The sequence below is a fragment of the Oncorhynchus tshawytscha genome, linkage group LG20 (assembly GCF_018296145.1).
Source record: "Oncorhynchus tshawytscha isolate Ot180627B linkage group LG20, Otsh_v2.0, whole genome shotgun sequence".
Classification (NCBI taxonomy): Eukaryota; Metazoa; Chordata; class Actinopteri; order Salmoniformes; family Salmonidae; genus Oncorhynchus; species Oncorhynchus tshawytscha.
Genome location: NC_056448.1, coordinates 16,868,167 through 16,893,713, shown reverse-complemented (window position 1 = coordinate 16,893,713; position 25,547 = coordinate 16,868,167). Strand labels below are relative to the sequence as shown.

The 25,547-nt window shown below is 46.2% G+C and overlaps 3 protein-coding genes across 10 annotated transcripts in view; 1 reads left to right on the top strand and 2 right to left on the bottom strand.

Moving 5' to 3' along the window:
* LOC112219368 (guanine nucleotide exchange factor VAV2) overlaps positions 1-25,547 on the top strand; it is a 1,336,992-nt gene that overhangs the window by 721,319 nt on the left and 590,126 nt on the right. The gene's annotated exons all lie outside the window — the stretch shown is intronic.
* On the bottom strand, positions 447-11,813 carry LOC112226301 (transforming growth factor beta receptor type 3). Its single transcript, XM_024390697.2, has 17 exons — positions 11,314-11,813; positions 9,783-9,894; positions 8,689-8,858; positions 8,458-8,595; positions 8,028-8,202; positions 7,767-7,932; positions 7,470-7,614; positions 6,893-7,085; positions 6,520-6,692; positions 6,133-6,288; positions 5,258-5,344; positions 4,911-5,102; positions 3,972-4,520; positions 3,763-3,841; positions 3,582-3,641; positions 1,506-1,607; positions 447-1,067 (listed from the first exon to the last, which is right to left on the bottom strand). The coding sequence occupies exons 2-17, from the start codon at positions 9,844-9,846 to the stop codon at positions 985-987; spliced, it is 2,532 nt and encodes an 843-aa protein (XP_024246465.1). The 5' UTR covers positions 9,847-9,894; positions 11,314-11,813; the 3' UTR covers positions 447-984.
* LOC112226300 (serine/threonine-protein kinase N1) overlaps positions 23,946-25,547 on the bottom strand; it is a 41,680-nt gene continuing 40,078 nt past the window's right edge. For all 4 annotated transcript variants that reach the window (XM_024390695.2, XM_024390696.2, XM_024390693.2 and 1 more), the window contains exons 22-23: positions 25,278-25,358; positions 23,946-25,033 (exon numbers count right to left, since the gene is read on the bottom strand). In XM_024390695.2, coding sequence (XP_024246463.2) covers positions 24,830-25,033; positions 25,278-25,358 — 285 coding nt within the window. In that variant the 3' untranslated portion in view covers positions 23,946-24,829. The remainder of the gene's footprint in view (positions 25,034-25,277; positions 25,359-25,547) is intronic.

Sequence of the window (25,547 nt, the reverse complement as noted above, 5' to 3'; positions counted from 1 at the left end):
CTTGCCCTCAGAACAGCCTCAATTAGTTGGGGCATGGACTGTACAAGGTATCGAAAGCATTCCACAGGGATGCTGGCCCATGTTGACTCCAATGCTTCCTACAGTTGTGTCCTTTAGGTAGTGGACCATTTTTGATACACACAGCAAACTGCTGTGGGTGAAAAACTCAGCAGCGTTGCAATTCCTGACTCAAACCAGTGTGCCTGGCACCTACTACCATATCCTGTTCAAAGGCACTTAAATACTTTGTCTTGCCCATTCACCCTCTGAATGGTACACACACACAATCCATGTCTTAATTGTCTCAAGGGGAAAAAAGTATTATTTAACCTCTCCTCCCCTTCATCTACACTGATTGAAGTGGATTTAACAAGTGGCATCAATAAGGTATCTTAGCTTTCACCTGGATTCACCTGGTTAGTCTATGTCATGGAAAGAGAAGGTGTTCTCAATGTTTTGTATACTCAGTGTATATGTGGTCACACACACACACACACCAGACCTGGGTTCAAAAACTATTTAGGGTATTTCAATTACTTTCAAAGACATTTCAAAGTAAGTATCTGGATATTTTTCAGTACTTAAATATTTGAATGAATTTGGAAATTCTCAACTACACAGGCAAGTGTATTTTCAAAAATACACAGAAAATAAGCATTTAAATAACAAATACGTAAATATGCATGTATTTGAACCCAGGTCTGACACACTCACAGACACACACCAGGTGTTTCATCTTCTGCCCCACTTTACCCTCGGTCTCAGATTTACCAGAGGAAACACTGAAAATGAGATAGCGAATGATAATATTGTATTTCTTACACATGATATGAGATATCACTATTGCAATCTGCAGGTGCTTGACTAATTCACAAAGGGCGCTAGTGACATGATAAGTCTATAGAATACTAGTCTAAATTTGACATTCTCTTTACTTTGTGGTCCCCCAGCTGCTGTGTGTGTTGCTCACGTTCCATCTCAACTCTACACAGAGCTGTTGGAAGAGTCTAATAAGGCAGGGTTAGTATTCTCGATCAGGCCCCCTCTTCTGGTTGGTGGAGGAGCCCCTGCAACCAATCACATGTCAAGTGTGTCATTAACATTTATACATGGTGAATAAACCCAGTATTTCTCTCAAAAATCATAAGAAAGTTATAATAGTATCTTCTCTTACACCAGGTCAAATCAAATCAAATGTTATTTGTCACATCCTTCGATGTAGACTAACAGTCCACACTAACAGTATAGACTAACAGCCCTTCCCAACAACACAGAGAGAAAGGAAAATAGAGAAATAATAGAATGAGTAACGATAACTTGGCTATATATAAGGGGAACTGAGTCGATGTGCAGGGGTACGAGGTAATCATGGTAGATATGTACATATAACTAGAAAAAGTAGCAGCAGGTATAGAATGTTCTCTGTTTATGTGAATATGGTGGTATAACTCAGTATTTTGGCCTTTGGTCCAGGATAGACTTTACAAACTGTCCCGTGTGGTTACCTGTGTGAGAGTAGATGCACCATAGCGCCCCCATCAGGCTGATGCCCAGAAGGAAAGCAACAAACACAATCCCCAAAACTGAGCCTGCGTCTACCCCAGAGCCTGGGTGACAAAAACATGGGAGGGAAAAGTAGTAGTTAAGCCAAATCCAAGTTACTATCACAGTTGTGATAACTAACACATGTAGGAACATCCGGGAGTTGATATTATGGTTATAGCTAGGGTTGAACCGCTAGGGTTAGGGTTGAACCAGGGAGTGGACATGAAGCTAGGGTTAGGGTTGAACCAGGGTGTGGACATGAAGCTAGGGTTAGGGTTGAACCAGGGTGTGGACATGAAACAAGGGTTAGGGATGAGGCTAGGGTTGAACTGCTAGGGTTAGCGTTGAGGCTAGGGTTAGGGTTGAACCACTAGGGTTAGGGTTGAACCAGGGTGTGGACATGAAACAAGGGTTAGGGTTGAGGCTAGGGTTGAACTGCTAGGGTTAGCGTTGAGGCTAGGGTTAGGTTTGAACTACTAGGGTTAGCGTTGAGGCTAGGGTTAGGGTTGAACCACTAGGGTTAGCGTTGAGGCTAGGGTTAGGGTTGAACCACTAGGGTTAGCGTTGAGGCTAGGGTTGAACTACTAGGGTTAGCGTTGAGGCTAGGGTTAGGGTTGAACTACTAGGGTTAGCGTTGAGGCTAGGGTTAGGGATGAACTACTAGGGTTAGCGTTGAGGCTAGGGTTAGGGTTGAACAACTAGGGTTAGCGTTGAGGCTAGGGTTAGGGTTGAACTACTAGGGTTAACGTTGAGGCTAGGGTTAGGGTTGAACCGCTAGGGTTAGCGTTGAGGCTAGGGTTGAACTACTAGGGTTAGCGTTGAGGCTAGGGTTAGGGTTGAACTACTAGGGTTAGCGTTGAGGCTAGGGTTAGGGATGAACTACTAGGGTTAGCGTTGAGGCTAGGGTTAGGGTTGAACAATTAGGGTTAGCGTTGAGGCTAGGGTTAGGGTTGAACTACTAGGGTTAACGTTGAGGCTAGGGTTAGGGTTGAACCGCTAGGGTTAGCGTTGAGGCTAGGGTTAAACAGCTAGGGTTAGCGTTGGGGCTAGGGTTAAACTGCTAGGGTTAGCGTTGGGGCTAGGGTTAAACTGCTAGGGTTAGCGTTGGTGCTAGGGTTAGGAATGAACCGCCAGGGTTAGCGTTGGTGCTAGGGTTGAACCACTAGGGTTAGCGTTGAGGCTAGGGTTAGGGTTGAACCGCTAGGGTTAGCATTGAGGCTAGGGTTAGGGTTGAACCACTAGAGTTAGCGTTGAGGCTAGGGTTAGGGTTGAACCACTAGGGTTAGCGTTGAGGCTAGGGTTAGGGTTGAACCACTAGGGTTAGCGTTGAGGCTAGGGTTAGGGTTGAACCACTAGGGTTAGTGTTGAGGCTAGGGTTAGGGTTGAACCAGGGTGTGGACATGAAGCTAGGGTTAGTGTTGAGGGTTAGGGTTGAACCACTAGGGTTAGGGTTGAACCAGGGTGTGGACATAAAACAAGGGTTAGTGTTGAGGCTAGAGATAGGGTTGAACCACTAGCGTTAGCGTTAGGGTTGAACCACTAGGGTTAGGGTTGAACCACTAGGGTTAGGGTTGAACCACTAGGGTTAGGGTTGAGGGTTAGGGTTGAACCACTAGGGTTAGGGTTGAGGCTAGGGTTGAACCGCTAGGGTTAGCATTGAGGCTAGGGTTAGGGTTGAACCACTAGGGTTAGCGTTGAGGCTAGGGTTAGGGTTGAACCACTAGGGTTAGCGTTGAGGCTAGGGTTAGGGTTGAACCACTAGGGTTAGCGTTGAACCACTAGGGTTAGGGTTGAACCAGGGTGTGGACATGAAACAAGGGTTAGTGTTGAGGCTAGAGATAGGGTTGAACCACTAGCGTTAGCGTTGAGGGTTAGGGTTGAACCACTAGGGTTAGCGTTGAGGCTAGGGTTAGGGTTGAACCACTAGGGTTAGGGTTGAACCACTAGCGTTAGGGTTGAGGGTTAGGGTTTAACCAGGGTGTGGACCTGAAGGTAGGGTTAGGGTTGAGGCTAGGGTTAAAGTTACAGTTACTTACTGCTGTGGGCTGGGATAGGCTTGGGCAGCTCAGACACACTGGGCATTTGACCTCTCTGACCTAGAGAGAGAAAGAGAGAGTTGGATAAGAAGAAAGAAACACCATTTTACACAGAGTGAAAGTGAATTACTTCAGGCCCATGTGGTGTGGTCCACACCACCAATGACCATCTACTACTCACCAGCAGGTGGCGCCTGCTGTCTGGCCACACCAACAGGCTGATAGACCAGCATGGGTCTGGAGAAGTTTCTGTACTCACACTGACAGAGAGAAGAGAGAGGAGGATAAGCAGTGGCAGATTTAGGTATAGGCAACATGGGCAGCCACCCAAGTCATTACTTTTAGTCATTAATACTACTAGTCATTATGAATATAGAACATGTACTGTACCTGTTGGCTGGGTAGTTTGGATACGAGGGCAGGGATACGGAGGCCCCAGGGATTTGGACAGCCACTCTGTATTATGGCCGTTGGAGGCCCCTGGGTCACTGACTCAGGGCCACAGAGACGGATGCAACAGTGCAGGAACTGGACAGAGTTGTTGTAGATGGGCCGAAGGACAAAACTGAACCTCAGACTGTGTATCTGGTCCTCCTCTCCTCCCATTCCTCCATCGCTCTCCTTCCTTTTGGCTCGTCCTCCTCGACCCCTCTTCCCAACGTGTTCTCTTTTTCTCAATCCTGCTTTGTTCCTCCAAGCCCTTCCTGGATGCCTGAATGATAGGACTCTAGGTACCTCCTCTTCCTCTTCATAATATTCCTCCTCTTCCTCCTCCTCGTCCTCTTGGCCACGTGTCATGTTGCTGAGTGTCAGTGAGGAGTCAGCAGAGCAGCCGTCTCTAATGACTGACCAGCCAGGGGACACACGGGGGTCTGATAGGGGAGACACCATGCAGGACCGCACCTCCACACCCCCACCGAGGGCTCCGTTGGTGGAAAGCTTGGCAAAAACAGTCAGAGACAATATGGGTAACGCATTACTTTACCATGGTCTTATTACTGAGTTGATATTTTGTAAGTGTAATAAGTATTGTAATTACACTAGTACTGTAATTTGTAGGTCTCTGTTTCAACCTGCTGTGCTCTAGTGCTGTAATAGCAGGGCTACAGAGTTCTTATAAAAATGACTTATTGTGACATATCTAGATGTGATTACAATAGCCTTCTGGAGGAAGTCTGCTCTGGACTTGAGGCAGCTGATACTGTAGAAGACTATCAGAGGGAGAAACACAAGTAGTACTTGCAGCAGGAGCTACATCAGCAGATAGACAGACATACAGACAGGCAGACAGACAATTAAACACACACACACATAGCTAGGCAAACTGACCTCCACATAGACACGGTTGTCAGCAGTGATGGCACAAGGACCGGTCTGCCTCTGCTCATAGCCCTCTGTAACAAACAGCTGCAGTGAGACCAGTGGGCCGGCCCTAGCCCTTGTGAGAGGCCCCAGCCCCTGCAGAGTGGGCTGCTCCACAGGAAGGCTTGGGACACTGGAGACTGCAGCCAAACAGCTGAACTAAGAGGACAATGGAAAAGAGGGAGATGTATGGAATGATAAGGACAAGCATAGATATACATGTCTCTCTCTCACACACACACACACCAAACACACACACACTAATATGAAGTGAAATTGGACCACACACACACACACAACCTGTATCATCTCACATGTATGACCAGTGGAGTCGACTCTGTGGGCTCCTCGTCTGTCTCATTGCCCACAGCAACCAGAGGCTTGCTTCTCCATAGTAACACCTGAGAGGATGGATAGACAAAACATGGCAAGTCATGTACTGTAAGAGTTGAAACACTAGAGCAGATAGGTCAGTGAGAGATCAGTAGATAGATTAGTAGATCCTAGTTCATTCACATGCTACATGTCTGTCTCACTGCCTCCCTCCTCTCAGACCTCCACCACTCCCACTACCCAGCCCCCTGCTCCCACACTCCTGTCCCCAGGCCTAGCTACACTCAGGCTGATCAGCAGTGTTCCGGACACTCTGACCTAGGTCACCCATGTGGTGCCTGGGGGAGATAAGACAGACTACTTACACAACCGCAGGGGCCCTTCAGATCACACTAACCAACAACAACACAATTAAAGCCGAGCTCTTCTACTCTCTTCTCTCGTCCTCTGCCTTTCTACTGTGCGTCTCTCGCCATCTATCTCAATCTCACACACAGATACACAGAGACAGAGACACACACACACACAGTGAGGGGCTCCAATAGTGACCTCCATGTCCCTCTCCCCCTCCCCACCTAAGGGAAGCCCATCCCTGCTCTATCCCCCCATCAGATCTGCCTCTCTGATGAGGCTGCTGGACGTCCCAATTGCACAGCTCTTTCTCTTTCTGCTGACTGTGTTTAGCACAGAATCACTTGTAAACAGCTGCACCCAGAAGCATGGCTCCATTACCATTTTGGACCCCATTTTGGTGAGACAAAAACATTGCAAAACATGTGGAGACACAAACGTTGCAGAAACATTTCACAAAACATGTTAAAATATTTTACCCTTTAAAACCACCTCTCTGTCTTACCGCATTTTTGTACTGCACCCCTCTGGGCTCTCCCTGTAGCAGCCCTTCAGTCCCACAGGAAATGACCGGGAATGCCAACAAGAAATGGCTGCTGTTAGACTGGGCCAGGCACTGAGGATCCCGCAGTGTCACCTCCGACACCGGGAGAGACAGGGTCTGTGTGAAAGAGAGCATCACAAAAGCGACACTAAGTACCATCATAAGAACCTACAATACACTCTAGGTCTACATGCAGTATATTGGTATTTGTATGACATAACCTCGCTAACAGGCTAACACGCTAAACTACCAGTACAACCATAACCTCGCTAACACGCGAAACCACCAGTACAACCATAACCTTGCTAACACGCTAAACTACAAGTACAACCACATAGTGAAAGTGACCTGCAGAATGTGTCTGTCCACGGCCACGTTGAGTCGTCCGTCCTGACACTGCACACTGACGGCCTCCCAGCCCCCACTGGTCCTTCCACCTCCCTCACTCAGCCACTGCCTCAGCCTGTGCTCCTGGACCCAAGGGTGCATGCCATCCAGCATACGCACAGGGGGGCCACCTTCTGTGGGGAGGGAGAGAAAGAGAGAGGTGTGCTAACACACAGAACAGCACCTTTTTAGGGATATCATGACCTTCAATATAGAGAGACAACATAATTAATCAGGAGAAACACCAACACAAACACACGGTTAGGAAACACAAAATAAACCATCCAGTTCACTCACACAATGAGGGACACAAGAGACACACACAGGTCCTGACCTGTCCCTCCCCCAGCCAGTCTGATCACAAAATGATTGGCCAGGTCAGCCTCTGTGTATGAGGCCACTTTGGGAAAGCCACTCTGATTGGCCCAGCTCAAAAGGTCATGGGTGGTAGAGAGGTCAGAGGTGAGAATGCTAGTCAGTGTCAGGTCAGGCTCTGGAGGGTAGAGTGGGGACACGCTGTTGGAGGACTGAGTGGAAAGAACAAGGTAGATAGAGAAATGGTTGGGGAAAAAATGCATAAATGGGATGTTTGTGTTACAAGATAACATGGCAAGCCCTGTCAAAGCCAAGTTGAATGTGTTTATTTAAAAACAAAATAACCTGAGATATATGTCCATTGATATTTTGAACTCACGTTGAGGTTTTGAAATTTTGTTTAGCTTGGCCTTCACTCAATGATTGTATTGCTCCTTTAATTTCTTTAGCTATTTTGTCCATTTCATCATTATTTTTCACTTATAAACCTTTTATGACTTTTATACCAAACTCCAGAACAGGTGAAGGACCCATTCTAGCCCACATGATAGGAGAAATACCATAATGTGTCAAGTTTTAATGGATAAGGTCCTCACATAGACAGAGATGTGTCCCCGGAGCCCTGGGACTGTGAGAGCCCAGTTGACTGGAACAGCACTACTGAGGATCAGCACCAACTTGTGCCACCCAGCATTGGCCACTGGGGGCACCAGAGAAATAGTCACCTCCACCTGCAGAGAGCTGGGATAGAGGGAGAGACCGGTCACTGAAAGGCATAGAGGGACAAAATGCATATAAAATGATTAAGGGATAACTCAATAGCTCAACATTGTATTACTTGAACAGCTTCAGAGATTGATATTCTCCACATGCTGGAGACGTCCTAAACTTACCCACAAAGCCCTGACCCTGCTGAACGGAGCTTGATGACATGCACTTCTGGGTTGCCTCCGCCAACTGGAGAACAGCCCTGTACTTCCTGTGGCTGCAGGTCAGAGGTCAGGTAGTTGTGTGACAGGAACAGAGACTGCAGCTGGCACACGCTGGGCATGGTGGTATCTGGAGGGCAGAGGGGAGACTTGGTTGGAGAGGAAGAGAGAAGGTCAGAAAGACCAGGGTCGTGTATTAGTTGTATGTGTGTGGGGCGGGCTCACCCTCGCCCACGCGGACGTAGACGCGGTTGGCACTGGCTGTGTGTGTGAGGGAGGACAAGGAGCCATGCCGATGCATTGCCCAGCGTAGCAAAGCCCGCGGACGGAAAGGCAGAGAGGGCACAGGCTGCACCTGCACTGCCAGACTGGAGGGCTGCACTGTAGAGTTAGGAGAGACCTGGGGCAAAGGGGAGACACTGTGGTTACATAGAGAGACATGATAACACATAGTAATAGAAACATTCATTTGTGGGGGCCTATGTTTCTAAAACAACACACTTGCACAGACATACACACAAACACACTGGAGGGGTCAGTATTTTCATCAGTTCCTCACGGGAGGAAGTAAATACTCTCATCAAAACTGGGTTTTTTTTGGAGTGAATGACAGATGAATGACTAAAAGAGGTACACACACCACACACAGACTGACCTGCACCAATACAGGCAGATCCGGGGGTAGTCTCACAGCCTCCAGCCACCAGCGCACTGGTTGCTTGGAGCTCAGTACCAGGATGAGGGTTTGACGGGGAGGATGAGACAGAGACAGGGGTCTCAGGAGCACAGTCACCTAGAAGGGAAGAGAGGGGGTCAGGGTAAGGAGGCACAATGTATTGGGAGTGATTGTGGGTGTGTCCTACTGTGAGAAACAGAGAGGGAGCACCTGTTTGTCAGGGCTGCGTGTTCCTCTCCCCACAGCGATCACATGGGTCTCTTTCTCTCCACTCTCTCTGGCTGCACAGCCCGGGCCGGCCTCAAAGCGCTCCAACAGCCCCTGCACAGGGTGAAGCTCCCCCGCTGGAGACAGAGAGCACTGAAGTTCCCCACAGTCAACTGCAGAGTTTAAAGACAACCAGATGTCACTCAAGATGGAGCTACGGCTGTATACTCTGTTTACAGGGGACATTGAGGACAAACTAATATAGATTGGGTCTCTGGTGGGAGAGATAAAATGAGAAATAAAACACTTGATGTCCCTGAAAAAGACAACACAGAGAGACCATGTGAACTTGGTGTGAGGTTTGGTAATAGGCAGGATGGACGGGGTCAGCAGCAGACTCTCTGCTCTCACTGACAAACAAGTCTGTCAATCCGCCACATAAACACACTAGTGCTCCACTCGACTGCTCTGGTCTCAGACAAGCCCTCTCACTCAGCCTCACTGTCTACATCTCAGTCTCTGGTTCTTGCTCTCTTCTTCCAGTCAGTGGCTGTTAGCCCACTATTACTAAAATACAGCTTGTTGTTCTCGGACTGAACACAGCTAACTGGGGAGAGCCCCCTGACTGAACTTTCAAAGGTTTTTTTTTTACGTCTCTGAATATTCCACTTTCATTTTGCTAAACCAAAATCTGACCTTTGACACATAGCTCTTTGAAAGCAGAGTCACTCTGGGAGGTACTTTTGAGAGAAATTATTAAAGTTGTACTATTCAGTATGGAAACATCCCGTAGAATTAACAGTACCTCTATAACTGTCTCCTACTTCTTCAAAGAATATCTTAAAGAATCCCACAGCACCCCCCCCATTTTTTTAAATTATAAATAAAAATGGCCTTTCATGAACTCGCAGTTGACCCCCCCCTCCTCCTCCCACTAGCACTGACTTTGCTGGCAGCTACTTTATTGAGGAAAATGTACTTACTATGACTGCGATATGTGGTTGTCCAACATCGCTATTTTAAGATGAATGTACTAATTGTAAGTCAGTCTGGATAAGAGCGTCTGCTAAATGACTAAAATGTCTTGTTTCCCTTACGTCCTGTTCTCTCCCCCAGTAGAAAGAGGCAGAAGAGAATCCACCTCGTCCCTGAAACCATCATGACTATTCTCCAGGAGTGAATTCAATGGGAGAGTCCCTCTTGCGACATCTTGAGGGGGAAAAGAGAGTGATTAATACAGTGGTCTAGACTGAGTCTTTAACAAGAGACCAAGTTCTCCGTGTGCATAATGTTATATTGGACAGGCTGAGAGAACAGATGGATAATATGTATCCAAATAGAGGAGGAACAAACACTAGAGCAAGGACAGAGTTTACCCAGGGAGCAAACAACGTAAAGTCATCTCTCCCACTTGATTCTCATTATCACTGCATTATCAGAACTTCCTCATTCTTCTCCCATTCTGGACAGTATCAGATTCTTGGTGAAATATTTCTTCTCTGTGTTCTGCCAATTGCAACTCTCAAACATTTGTCAATAATATGCTTTAAAGGTTAAATCTGTGATTTCAAAATGCCTGACTGATAAGATGAGTGATGGGGCTGCGGAAAAGTAAGCACTCTCAAATTGATAGGAGCTTTGGATAGCATGCAATCAGGTCTGACTTTCAGTGAGATTGACATGATAGTATTAAACATATTTTCACTCTATTGTTTGTTTATATAGAATACAAATAGGTCTGTACATCTTTCCTTAGCCTTGTTGAGTACACAATGCAATATTATCAAAGGTCATATACCCACTTCTCATAATTGTCACGTGCCTATCTTTATTCTGTGTCTGATAGTGACACACATCATATAATGCTGTGAGACAGAATTGGAGGTCATTGCTCTGCATCGGTTGACCAGTTTATTGTCCTTGGGTGGGCTCCCGAGTAGCGCAGCGGTCTAAGGCACTGCATCTCATTGATAGAGGCGTCACTACAGACCTGGTTCGATTCCAGGCTGTATCACAACTGCCTGTGATTGGGAGTCCCATAGGGCAGCGCACAATTGGCCCAGCGTCGTCTGGGTTAGGGTTTGGCCAGGGTAGGCCGTCATTGTAAATAATGATTTGTTCTTAACTGACTTGCCTCGTTAAATAAATACAAAAAGGATCAGAAGACGTCCAGACAACACACACCTACTCATTGAAATAATGACAAGTCATTAACTGGCGCGCAAAACGCTAATCTCTTCTACTCAAACCTGCCCAGAAAGAACTCACCACGAACTGCAAAATAACGGCTAATGGGACCGGAAACAAAAATTGAACAATTGATTGGCCTTGATGGGTATTATGAGGATGCAGAGGAATAAACTATAGATTGTTCTCGAACAGTGTCATTCAAAACAGTTTTTATATTATTTGTCTCATGTTGCTGAATCCCTTGGCAAATTCATGACAAATATTTAGAACTTCACTCGAAGAAAAAATGCATTAGCCCAGTCAGAATTCACTAGAAATAATACTTTTAAAAAAGTAAATAAACCTACAATGATTCAATTGAAACGGACCACAACTCACAGCACTTTGAATATCTCTCCTGACTTCTGAATACAGCCTATAATAAAAGTCGTAACTCACCTGTGACAGATTCCCGTGGAGCTGGACGTTGAAAACAGACTGTAAATCAACTAGTGATTCTCAGGTTAAAACCATTCAATCATTGGTTAAGACCAGTGACCGCAGGACTGTATTGGCGTATATCACAGCGGGCTACACACCCTCCGTCCCCTCTTTCAATAGTAGAGAAAATAACAGAAAATTGCCTTTACCAAATCTATGTGCTGCTTCAGGCGTCCAGAGACGCACTGGGTGGCATTTCAGATGGGGTATTGCCTTGATATCATCATTTCCGATAAGCCAAAGAAATCAAAAGTTAAGACAGCTTATTTTTTTTAGAGTTGGGATACGGAATTTAAAGAGATTCCCGCGAAATAGTATAAAAGCCAGAGGAGGGGCAAGGAATTGTGCGATAGACGGGAGAGAGAAAAGAGAACAGGTTCTAAAAACGCAAAAAACGTAGAAGGCAACAGGAAGAAGAGAGTGAGAGAGGACGAAGCGTAAAGGGGAAGAGGAGGGATGGTGGGAGGGTAAATAAATAGGAGCAGAAGGCTGGACTTGAGAAGTTGGAGAGGCAGAGGTAAAGTGAGAGGAATACAGAGGGAGGAGGGAAATGAAAGATAGATTAATGAGAGATGGAGAAAAATAATTAGACCATAAAGTACACTGTAATTATTTTTATTCAATGTACGTTTGCATGAGGCTTCCAGCTGCAACATGATTGTGAGTTTGCTCAACAAAATAGCATTCCTGTTGATTCAACATACAATTGTTTGCATATTTCCCAGTGTAAAATGAAACTGTTTATGACAATACATTACATATATCATAAGGCTTTTCTTTGAGGGCCAAGTTACACCCTAACACAGTGGTCTGAAACTCCTGGTTTATAGGCTGTATTAAGCCGGCAAGTCACATTCTGGCTTGCAAAATGTTGTTTAATCCCTTTTAGAATCCAGCCAGAGTGAGGATATTCAACAATTGGAACATTTATTCACCCTCAAACTGCATTGAGAATGATGGCCAGGGTAGGTGTATGGAAGATGAATTATTGAGACTACTAACAGCTTGGATTAGTTTAGAAAAATGTATGTTATTTATGTTTGTGTAGCAAAAGATTATACGATTAATCAACCAATCAACGCAAAAACACAGGTATTGAAAACAAACAATTCTGAAAATCAACCTGCGATAGAGCATGCTGGGAAATGGTTTTGAGTAGTTTTGAGCAAACATAAATTTGTAATTTTACTCAACAAGCTTGTTCAAATTCAGCTCACTTTGAGCAGAGTTTGTTGATTCACCATACAACTGAAAGGCTGCAATAGGATTGTGTGTTTTCTCAACATTTGGGCATATAGCTGAACCAATGTACAGTGTTGCCTTCCAAAGGCACACATTAATTAGTAATTCGACTCAACAAGTTTTGATACATTCATATCACTGTGAGCAAAGATTGAGTGAACCCATTAGCTACATTTCTTGTCCTTCTGGCTTTATTTTTGTTATGTTTTTACTGTGTAGGCTAACATATATTTTCTCTGAAGTGTGGGTGAAATTACACAGATTTTTATCCAAATTGAGAAAGTTCAGAAATAATTCAGAAAGTACTCAATATGCATAATGTAATGATTGTGTTTAATATGCATTTTTAGGTCCTCTTTGCTCAATTCTGTTTCACAGGGAAACTCTTATTTCATGCCATGAAATTGTTGTTGGATATGTTATTACTGTTATGTTTTCTGGTTGATTTAAGTCCCAGATACACATTTTTTATCTGAAATAAATAACAATGTCCAGTACAGTATTTCATATTCAATCTAAATTTAAATCATGGGGAAATTAGTATGTTTGGTCTGTGGACAACAATTTCTAATGTTCTTTTTCTTTGGTCAAGTTGCACTCTACTCTCTCCAGACCGGTCTGAGAATAGATCAGCCTTTTAACTCTTAAACTACCAACTGGGGACATTTTGACCCCAGGGGCATATTTTTGTCATAACAGCCCAAAGTTTGTTTATTAAATTCTTCAAATGTTTTATGACTTTGTCAATCAACTTGTTCTTAACAAATCTAAATAATTGTTTAGTGTTTCTGTATCAATATGGACTATTTAAAAATGTAAGTCATTTGGGATAATTTTGACCTTGTCACGACTTCCACCGAAGTTGGTCCTTCTCCTTGTTCGGGCGGAGTTCGGCGGTCGATGTCACCGACTTTCTAGCCATCGCCGATCCACTTTTCATTTTCCATTTGTTTTGTTTTCTACACACCTGGTTTCTATTCTCCAATTACATGTTCATTATTTAACCCTCTGTTTCCCCCATGTTTGTGTGCGTGTTTGTATATAATGTTCAGGTCGTTACTTGTTGGCTGGTACTGTTTGCCAGGTTCGTTATCACGCCCGTTATTTACGAGTGACAGGTAATTTCACGTACCTGTAATATTTGTTTTATACTGGTGCTGTTTGTGGAATAAATGACCTTGTACACTCATCTCTAGTCTCCTGCGCCTGATTCCATGCACCAGTTACTCACAGCCTGACGGAAACACGCACCACAAATGGAGTCAGCAGGAGCAGTTACCCCGGTACTAGGGGTTGAGGAGCGCGTCCAGCAGCATGAGGCGATACTGCATCGCGGCACCGCATGGATTGCGTCCTACAGACGATGGAGCGCTGGGAGAGAAGAGGAGTTCCTCCAGAGCCTCCGCCAGCACCACCAAGGACACCACTGATCACCCTTCCTTCACCCGGTTCCAGTGGGATTCGGCTCTCCCTTCAGAGGGAGTACGATGGGAAGGCAGCGGAATGTCAGGGTTTCCTATTCCAACTGGAGCTCTACCTGGCGACCGTGCACCCGGCCCCTTGGGGGAGCGAGAGCGTATCCGCCCTCGTCTCCTGTCTCTCAGGGAAAGCCCTGGATTGGGCCAATGCCGTATGGGAGGAAGGAGGAGCGGTGCTGGACCAATTCAAGGATTTCACCCGCCGCTTCAGGGCAGTCTTCGACCACCCGCCTAAGGGTAGAGCGGCGGGTGAACATCTCATCCACCTGAGGCAGGGCACGAGGAGCGCACATGAGTTCGCATTGGACTTCCGGACCCTGGCCGCCGGCGCGGGGTGGAACGACAGGGCCCTGATCGTTCACTACCGTTGTAGTTTGCGTGAGGACGTCCGTCGGGAGTTGGCCTGTAGGGACACAACTCTGACCTTCGACCAGCTGGTGGACATGTCCATAAGGTTGGATAACCTGCTGGCTAACCGCAGACGTCCAGATCGGGGTCTGACGATTCCATCCCCCAGCACCACCGCTCTGACGCCCATGGAGCTGGGAGGGGCTGCAATTAGGGCGCCTGGAGGAGGGGCCAATCCAGGCACCATCTGTGACCGCAGAGGGCACACTGCCGGTCGGTGCTGGGGAGGTAGGAGTCGAGGTAGCAGGCAGGGCACTCTCGTGTCACCCCAGGTGAGTCGGTACCAGGCTCACCTAGAGCCCCCTGTTGCTCACATGTTTTTGTTTATTCATTTTCCTGAGTTTTCCCCTCATTCCCAGCATCAGGCGCGCATAGATTCAGGCACAGCTGGGAATTTTATTGACAGATAATTTGCCCATTGTTTAGGGATCCCCATTGTTCCTGTGGATATGCCTTTCCCTGTGCACGCCCTGCATAGTCGACCATTAGGGTCAGGGCTAATTAGGCAGGCCACCGCTCCACTGGGCATGGTTACGCAGGAGGATCACAAGGAGAGAATCAGTCTCTTCCTTATTGATTCTCCTGCGTTTCCTGTGGTGCTGGGCCTACCCTGGTTGGCCTGTCATGACCCCACTATTTCGTGGCAACAGAGAGCTCTCACAGGGTGGGTCACGAAAGTGCTCGGGGAGGTGTTTAGGGGTTTCCGTCGGTGCTACTACGGTGGAAAGTCTAGACCAGGTCTCCACCGTGCGCGTCCCCTCTGAATATTCCGATTTGCTCTCACCATCTGAAAGAAGAAGGCGACTCAATTACCACCCCATCGACGAGGCGATTGTGCGATAAATCACCTGGTAGACGCAGCACTTCCCAGGAGTCACGTGTATCCCCTGTCGCAAGAGGAGACGGCGGCTATGGAAACATATGTCTCCGAATCCCTGGGGCAGAGATACGTTCGGCCCTCCACTTCACCTGCCTCCTCGAGTTTCTTTTTTGTGAATAAAAAGGATGGAGGTCTGCACCAGTGTATTGACTATAGAGGTATCAATCAGATCACTGTGCGGTACAGTTACCCGCTGCCTCTCATCGCCAGTGCGATCGAGTCAATGCATGGGGCGCTTCTTCACAAAATTGGATCTCAGGAGCGCTTACAACCTGGTGCGTATCCGGGAGGGGGACACGTGGAAGACGGCATTTAGCACCACCTCAGGGCACTATGAGTACCTCGTCATGCCATACGGGTTGATGAATGCTCCATCAGTCTTCCAGGCCTTTGTAGACAAGATTTTCCAGGACCTGCACGGGCAGGGTGTAGTGGTGTATATCGACAACATTCTGATATACTCAGCTACACGCGCCGAGCATGTGTCCTTGGTGCGCAAGGTGCTTAGTCGACTGTTGGAGCATGACCTGTACGTCAAGGCTGAGAAATGCCTGTTTTTTCAACAGTCTGTCTCCTTCCTAGGGTACCGCATTTCCACATCAGGGGTGGAGATGGAGAGTGACCGCATTTCCGCCGTGTGTAATTGGCCGACTCCCACCACAGTAAAGGAAGTGCAGCGGTTTTTAGGGTTTGCCAATTACTACCGGAGGTTTATCCTGGGTTTTGGTGAGGTGGCGGCTCCCATTACCTCACTGCCGAAGGGGGGCCTGGTGCGCTTGCAGTGGTCGACTGAGGCAGACAGGGCTTTTGGTCACCTGAAGGCTCTGTTTACCTTGGCTCCCATGCTGGCTCATCCGGATCCCTCTTTGGCATTCATAGTGGAGGTGGACGCATCCGAGGCTGGGATAGGAGCCGTGCTATCTCAGCGCTCGGGTACGCCACCAAAGCTCCGCTCCTGTGCCTTCAATTCGAAGAAGCTCAGCCTGGTGGAGCGAAACTATGACGTGGGTGACCAGGAGCTGTTGGCTGTCATCAAGGCCTTGAAGGCGTGGAGACATTGGCTTGAGGGGGCTAAACACCCTTTTCTCATCTGGACCGACCACCGCAATCTAGAGTACATCTGGGCGGCGAGGAGACTGAAACCTCGCCAGGCAAGGTGGGTCATGTTCTTTATCCGTTTTGTCTTCACCCTGTCCTACAGACCAGGTTCCCAGAACGCTAAGGCAGACACACTGTCCCAAATGTATGACACAGAGGAGCGGCCCATGGATCCCACTCCCATACTCCCGGCCTCTTGCCTGGTGGCACCGGTAGTGTGGGAGCAGGATGAGGACATTGAGCGGGCGTTACGTACAGAGCCCACTCCCCCCCAATGTCCAGCTGGGTGTCTGTACGTTTTGTCTGCTGTCTGCGACCATTTGATCTATTGGGCCCATACGTCACCCTCCTCTGGTCATCCGGGCATCAGTCGGACAGTGCGCTGTCTTAGTGGGAAGTGCTGGTGGTCAACTTTAGCTAAGGACGTGAGGGTTTATGTCTCCTCCTGCTCGGTGTGCGCCCAGTGCAAAGCTCCCAGGCACCTGCCCAGAGGGAGGTTACAACCCTTACCCGTTCCACAACGGCCGTGGTTGCACCTGCCGGTGGATTTCATAACCGATCTTCCTCCATCACAGGGTAACACCACGATCCTGGTCGTTGTGGATCGTTTTTCTAAGTTCTGTCATCTCCTCCCTTTGCCCGGTCTCCCTACGGCCCTACAGACTGCGGAGGCCCTGTTTACACATGTCTTCCGGCACTACGGGGTGCCAGAGGACATAGTATCTGATCGAGGTCCCCAGTTTACGTCAAGGGTCTGGAAGGCGTTCATGGAATGTCTGTGGGTCTCGGTCTGCCTTACCTCGAGTTTTCACCCCGAGAGTAACGGGCAGGTGGAGAGAGTGAATCAGGATGTGGGTAGGTTTCTGCGGTCGTATTGCCAGGACCGGCCGGGGGAGTGGGCGGCGTTCATACACTGGGAAGAGATGGCCCAGAACTCGCTCCGCCACTCCTCTATTAACTTCTCCCCCTTCCAGTACGTACTGGGGTACCAGCCAGTTCTGGCGCTTTGGCATCAGAGCCAGATTGAGGTTCCTGCGATGGACGACTGGTTTAGGCGCTCGGAGGAGACATGGGACGCCGCTCATGTGCACCTTCAGCGGGCCGTGAGGTGTCAGAAAGCAAGCACAGACCGCCACCGCAGTGAGGTCCCGGTGTTCGTACCGTGGGACCGGGTCTGGCTCTCGACCAGAAACCTGCCCCTCCGCATGCCCTGCCGGAAGCTGGGCCCGCTGTTTGTGGGGCCATTCAAAGTCCTGAGGAGACTGAACGAGGTTTGCTACACGTTACAGCTTCCTCCAGATTACTGTATTAACCCCTCGTTCCATGTGTCTCTCCTCAGGCTGGTGGTGGCTGGTCCACTCCAGGAGTCTGAGGTGCGGGAGTTTCCTCTGCCCCCTCTGGACATCGAGGGGGCCCCGGCGTATGCAGTTCCAGCCATACTGGACTCGAGGCGTCGGGCAAGGGGCCTTCAGTACCTCATGGAGTGGCAGGGGTACAGTCCGGAGGAGAGATGCTGGGTGCCGGTGGAGGACGTATTGGACCCTTCGATGCTGCGGGATTTCCACCATCTCCATCTGGATCACCCTGCACCTCGTCCTCCGGGTCAACCCCGAGGTCGGTGTCGGGGGACTGCTGGAGCCGCGCATCAAGGGGGGTCCCTCTCCTTGTTCGGGCGGCGTTCGGCGGTCGACTTCACCGGTTTTTCTAGCCATTGCAGATCCACTTTTCATTTTCCATTTGTTTTGTATTTTTCTACACACCTGGTTTCTATTCCCCAATTACATGTTCAGTTTACCACATGTTGGTGTGCGTGTTTGTATATAATGTTCAGGTCGTTACTTGTTGGCTGGTATTGTTTGCCGGGTTCGTTATTACGCCTGTTATTTACGAGTGACCGGTAATTTCATGCACCTTTAGTATTTGTTTTATACTGGTGCTGTTTGTGGAATTAATTGGCTTGTACACTCATCTCTGCTCTCCTGCGCCTGATTCCATGCACCAGTTACCTACAGCCTGACAGACCTCAGCCAAAAACATATACTTCTGCCTATAGTAATTGGATAAATAGGACCTTTATTTGAATCTAGGTTTCTCTGGAGACATAATAACAAGTTATCCACACCACCAGAGGGTGGAGGGGGACCTGTATCAGTGATTTCGACCAGATAGACAGATCATCTGCAGAGCTCCCCATGTACTCTCCTAAGATGTAACTTTTCTACACCATGCATCATATGACTGTGTTCAAAACCAAAAGTACCTTATTTTCTATATAGAAAATTTGCCAAAGGTATACAAGGTCTGGCAATGGTATCAATACTTGATATATCTGAAATACAGAACTCAGATAGGCTCTGAATCTAGTTATCTGGTTATAACTAGGTAAGACCACATACATGCTTAGTTGTTGTCAAAACAGCTGATAAAAGTCTGTCAGTGGTATGAATACTTGGTAAAACTATAATACAGAAACCAGCTGCCCTCTAAATGTACACATAGTGTTGTATTGGTGTGTATTCTCCGAAAAATACTTATTCTACTGAAAATGTGATATAAATAGCAGAATTCCTATAATATCCACCAATATTCTATATGTGCAACTTGGAAGTATATTTTGGTGCTCTATACTTTGGTTTGTAGAGACTTAGATGTGGGCTTTTTGCAATAGTTTTGGTCATTGTCTCTCAGAATCACTTTTTGAAGTGAATTGAATCCTTTTTGTCAATAAAATGTTTTATATTTCAAATGTTGGTGTACTGCCCCTTTAAAATATGATAATTTTGACCACATAAATACTACACAATTAATATTTACTTAAAAATCCAGAAACTAAATGATACTATAATTAAATTATGGTAAATTTGCTTTTTAGTACTAATGTGGATTGTACTTGTGGAAAAAGCTGCACATTCTATAAAGGACAAATGCATATATATGTTTGACAAAACATCCTGATTAACTGTAATTTTGCTAAAATAACGTCTATTCTGGTCATCTTTTATTTCAGATAACATGTATCACATTTTTATGACGTTTTGATAAAACGTAAGTTGATATTTTGCTGTGATTGATTCTTTTACCAATAGTTTCTTCTTGGGGTCAAAATGACCCCAGTTGGTAAATGATGTCTGTCAAATATTATGTTGGTAGCTTGAGAATTAAACGAGCAGACATGCAATCTATCTATGAAAAGAAATATGGCCACGGAAATTAAATGAAAATTCCAGTCTTGTCTGCAATTTATGTGAACATACACTACATACTGTAGAACCTGAAAGGGTTCTTCGGCTGTCCCGATAGGAGAACGCTTTGAAGAACCCTTTTTGGTTCCAGGTAGAACCCTTTTAGGATCCACGTAGAACCCTTTCCACAGAGGGAAAACACCCTTGCTGACCTGTTTTCGTCCTAACCAACTCACTTTTCAGTCTCAGTCAGGCCTTCTTTAATTTCCACCTTTCTATGAATAGAAAATGGATTTTTCCTTCCATAGCCGTCCTTTTCTTGTCGGCTAGGTTCTCTGTCCACTTGGAGCTCTCAGTACATCCTCAATCTCCTTTACACAGCTAAAGCCAAACCACCCCTGTCTAACTTGATCACAACACTGTCCAGCTCATACCCACCTACCGTACAGCTCTCAAGATCAGTAAACCCCTTGTGAAATCTGTGAATGCCTGGAATGAGGACAGTATAGAATCACAAGGGATGTTTTCTGTGTCCAGACTGGGACATTTTTCATGAGTTAGACATGCACAAGTCAGCAGAGGATGTCACAGACTACATCATTTCTGTGTTGACTCTGATACCCCAAAAGACAAAAGGCATACCCAAACAACACACATCTTATTCATACTGTACACAAATGAATACACTAGCAGTAATCCTGAAAACTATATTGTCAAGTTTTCTGATCATACCACCGTCCTTTGTCTGATGTATAAAGATGCTGATACTACCGTGTACAGGTCTGAAATTCAAAGGTTTGTCAAGTGGTGTGATGAACACCATCTTATCCTCAATGTAAAGAAAACAGAGGAGATGGTGTTTGACCCCAAATCTGTTGGCAACCACGTGCCTGTGGTTGTCCACAATGTTAACATAGCACAGCTTAGTTCATACAAGTAGCTGGGTGGACACATGGACAATGTATTGAACTGGAAGGTCCAAGTAGAGTGTCTGCTGCAGAGTGCAACAACGTCTCTATTTCCTAAGTAGACTCAGGGTTTTGGGATTTGACCAGAAAATAATGCTCCGGAGTAAAAACGTACTCTGGCAATAGAGATTTTCAGAGTTGTGTCAATTTAGTGTTGATATTTAACTTTAGCTCATTGGGTTTCACTCTGTACAGTATTAATTCAAAATAATTATTTTTAATCTCTGCAGTGTTGTTCAGTATTCTAGAGTTAATTATTTAGAGTAATGTTTGCTCTCAATACAATCGCAAGAGTTAATTCAACTCCTATGTAGTCAAACAACACTATTTTGGGGTTTATATGTTTCCATTTGAGGTATAAGGGTGTAAAGTCTCATTTGCATATTTCTTCATGTGTCACATTATGGTGTCTTGCAATGTGACATCCAATCTCTAGTGGTATCCATTTAAGAGGGAGGATGTCCAGAAATGTTACATCACCTACAACTTACATTCAGAATCTATGTCAGAGCAAGGCAGAGTGTAATGTTGCTAGAGACGACCTACATCATGTATTCTGAAACAGCCTTCTCAGTAACGGTTGCCATAAAGTCAAACACTTACAGATTAGTTTAGGAAAATGCATGTTACATATCATTGAGTAGCATTAGATCAGAAACAATCAATGTACACGCGTAAAACACACATTGAAACAAAACATTTGTAAAAAAAAAAAAAAATGGACCTGCAACAGAGCATGCTGGGAAATATGACATCTGTAGATACTCCGTAGTTTTAACTCCCTGTCTCCGGTTACTCTTAAAGGAGTTAAAAATATACAGTCCCAATTAACTCATCATGGGCACTAACTCCAGGGAACGTATCACTCTGTTGAGGGTTAAGATAACTTCAGTAGAGTAAATGTAATTCTACATTTCATCTCTCCTTGATTTACTGTGTAGGTCTACTTCTACATTGCGGAATGAAGCTATTGGCCCAAAACACTACTTAAAAGTGTAATTTTGTGAGTAGGTGGTTTCTGAAAAGTGAACAGAGTTACAGGCCGGATTGTCCAATCCCAAATCAGAATTCTCCACTAAAAGCTAATATTTGTTCATTAAATGGTCCTAAATGTTTTGAGTGACGACGGATGTTTCGGTCAAGAGGTACTGAGGTACTGCAAGACATATTTAAAAAGGTTTGCTTTACCACTAATGACCACAGCGCAAAGATGTTGAGACAACCAGGAAAGAGCCAAGTGGAAATGCGGATGGTTAATGTGAGTGGTGCTCTGAGGCAGACCAAGCCAGGGAAGATATCTATAATTGCATGCATTAGTCACTCTAGAGCCCCGTTGCTATTGAAAGGCCCACTATTGCTCCAACAACCACTTATCTGTCCTGGTTTCTTAAGTAAAGAGATCAGAGTACATTGGACTGGCAGACTTGATAAACAGACTGAAGAACATGCAGCAGGGGCATTTGAGCCGTAGAGCCTTCAGCAGGCCAAGTTGGTGACATTGATGTGTAGCAACCTGATGCTCTTTAGCTACAAGTGTTTGTCATTGCGCTTCACATATTTTCTGGATCGGTGACATTCACATATTTTTCCACATTCAAACATCCAACCTGGTTCTAACAATGACAATAATGCAGTTATTGTTGGTCTCTGTTCCTTGTAAGGCAATGTTGGTCTTCACCGCCCAAGGTGTCCTAGACTGCTACAGTGTGTCCTACAGAGAGAGAGAGAGAGAGAGCCAGAGAGAGCCAGAGAGAGAGAGAGCATGGGAGACTCCTGTCTCTTCCTGGTAATGGTTTTTTATATTGGCTTTGACCAGAAAAGTGCAGGATAAAATGAAACCGCAGGCTCCTTTAAAACTAGGCTCCAGTGAAGATGGGAGGCAAGGAAGGAGTGAGGGAAAGAAGGTCAGAATGAGGGAGGAGAGAAGTGTGTTCCAGGAACACCCTGACCCCCCCTCTCCACACACACCATCAACAAGTTCATCTCTCCTCATCTAACCCCACCCCCTCCACATCTTTTCTCCCTTTTTTGAAAATCTACAATGATGTTCCCGGTCTCTCTTATTTTTCCTTACCTGGATCAAAATGACACATTATTGCCTCTCTGTTTTTCATTCTCCTCTTCCTCTTCTCCAGGGCACAGTATTGTCATTAGCACATTGAATAATAACAATCCTCTCCTGCTGTACAGTATCAGACTCAGCTCTGTTCTCCTCAGAGTGTCGCTCCTCTTTCTTTGTCCATGCCATATGTCACCATCTCTACACCTACCTATCTGCACTGGTGGCCCACTGTGTCACAGTCTTTGTCTACTTCTGGCTGGTACTCTCTGTTTCAGACATAGTTCCAGCCCCCTGAGATCACTGAGCACTGCTGTAACTATTGCTCTGTGATGACATAACATGCTGGGCTATGACTTATTTTTTAAATTTGTTGTATTTCACCCCCTTTTTCTCCCCAATTTCAATCTTGTCTCATCGCTGCAACTCCCCAACTGTCTTGGGATGCAAAGGTGGAGTCATGTGTCCTCCGAAACACGAACCGCCAAACCATGCTTCTTAACACCCGCCCAACACATTGCAACTGCAGGCGCCCGGCCAGCCACAAGGAGACGCTAAAGCACGATGAGCCAAGTAAAGCCCAACCCTCCCCTAACCTGGACGACGCTGGGCCAATTGTGCGCCGCCCAATGGTACTCCCGATCACGGCCGATTGTGACACAGCCGGGGAACGAACCCGGGTCTGTCGTGACGCCTCTAGCATTGCCTTAGACCCCTACACCACTATGGAGGCCCTGCTCTGCAGACGGTTTCATTCTCATCCATTTTATTATATTGCATTACGTTGACCTTAGGCCTAGTCATTCATTGTTTATGTGAATCTACAGCAGAGAGACTCCAAATTCCAGTGTGTTTCTGACCTGGAGAGAACACACACACACACACACACACACACACACACACACACACACACACACACACACACGGAAAAGAAAAGGCCCTGCTGTAGACATGTTTGGCCCATTAGGACTGAGTGTCTTCATGGTGTACCCGCTACTGCTAACGGTGTCTGGTGACGTGCAGCACACTCTGCTCTGTTCTATTACTCAACATAATGAACGTAACATTGCTTTAAAAGGAGTTCAGACAATCCTGGATGACAAACAACTTTAGTTATAGTAGTTTGGATTGTGTGAGACAATCCATAAACAATATACACTACTGTACTCATATTGTAGGTTTTATATCACAATATTGAAGAAATAAGTTCAAAGAATTCCTGCTAATGTAGAATGGTAATTGGGCTGAAAAGTCACAAAGCTGTGAGTCAGTCCATTGGGTTCACATTTTTACTAAGTCACAATTCCAGACATGATTGACAAATCAAACACCAAAAAGAAACTAAAATCACAGAAAACTAATTTGAAAAATAATTCTAAATGATTGAGGATAAAACTCGTACAGAGTGGGGAGAGTAGAGGAGTATCCCATTTGAAGACGAGGGGTAACATGACATGGTGAGGACCCAGCCCAAACACAGAAAAACACCTCAACTTTCATCCTTCCACCCTCATCATCCTCACTAGCATCCCTTGGCATTCGTCACACACTGAATCTGCACCCCACTTGGTCATCTCCTCAATTTCTCTGGAACACTTTTGACCTTTTCTATGGCTCCCCCATGTGGTGATTTATGAGAGGTGCAGGACTCCAGATGACAGCAATGGGAACAGACTGAGGCAGGATCAGAATTTACACACAGAAACAGTAAGCAGCCTCAAACGATAAAGGGAGAGGAAAGATAGCAGGCAGAGAGGCAATAGAGAGGTCCATTTGAACTGTATTGTCTTCTACGGAGAATATCCATGTAATCTTTTAAGTGGGCTCCATTACTTTCTATAGGGAAATAAACTTCACTCAGTTCCAATGTTGCTATGCTGCACAGACACTGTGCCCCAGCACTCATCCACTGAGCGTTACATCATCCGGATTATCTTCATGTATCATCCTATAAAAGGCCCTCCAGAAATCCATTAGAGGTCAGTAGATCCCTGACAATGTATCTCCGCAGAAGCATTCACATCTTCCTGTAACTTTCCTCTGCCTCGTCACAGTTCAGACAGAACAGCAGTAAGCCTCTCCTGGTAACATCCCTCTCGCAGTGCAGAGTCCCTCGTCAGCTCCTCTTATAGTCTAAAGGGAGAGTCTGACCTTGACCCTTAGCAGAGGTCAGAGACGTAGTCAAAGTCTTTGAAGCAGTCCTGGTCCTTGCGGGAGAGGGTACGGCGTTCGCGGGGCGGCGTGAGGGCGGGGGTCTCGGCGGTGAACTCCTCGTCAAAGTTGCTGACGTCCTCCCTCCCCCTGATGTTGGGGACGAACGGGGGCGGGAGCCGCCTCTGCAGCAGCGCTTCCCAGTCCACACCCTGAGAGGGCGAACAGAGAGACCGGATTGGTTCATAGAATCCAGGTGAATTAAATAATCTATGCAACTGAAAACAGCAACCCATGACGTTACAGTACCACATAGAGTTGGAGCAGATGCTGGAACTATTTAACAGGCTCACCGATTACATAGCAAGAGTTTAATCAGTGGTTTATAAGGAATGTTAACTAATGACATGTGTGTCTGTGTTTGAGGGAGAGAGAAAGAGAGCGAGAGAGACTCACCCTAAAGAAAGACTGTTTCTTGACATCATCAGCATCTTTCTCACCAGAGCCTAGGCGCCGATCCGGGTTCCTCCTCAACAACTGGCAACAGAAAACAACAAACACCTCAACCCAGACATAACAACTCACAGACCAAACACCAGCTAGCAACACACACAGATGGCAAACAACTGAAAAAAACATCAGAAACACTTTCACAGAAAACCCACTGACTGAAAACTAGAAGCAAAATGGCTCCACCTTTACAGTGACCAAACTGACCATGTCAAT

Bases quoted from the DNA above. Each gene is read 5' to 3' on its own strand.
- LOC112226301 (XM_024390697.2), bottom strand. From the start codon at position 9,846: ATGATGGTTTCAGGGACGAGGTGGATTCTCTTCTGCCTCTTTCTACTG. The intron at 7,086-7,469 runs GTGAGGACCTTA...CTTTCCACTCAG, and splicing joins GGGGACACATCTCTGTCTAT to TCCTCCAACAGCGTGTCCCC. The intron at 6,289-6,519 runs GTCACTTTCACT...TCTTTCACACAG, and splicing joins TGGACAGACACATTCTGCAG to ACCCTGTCTCTCCCGGTGTC.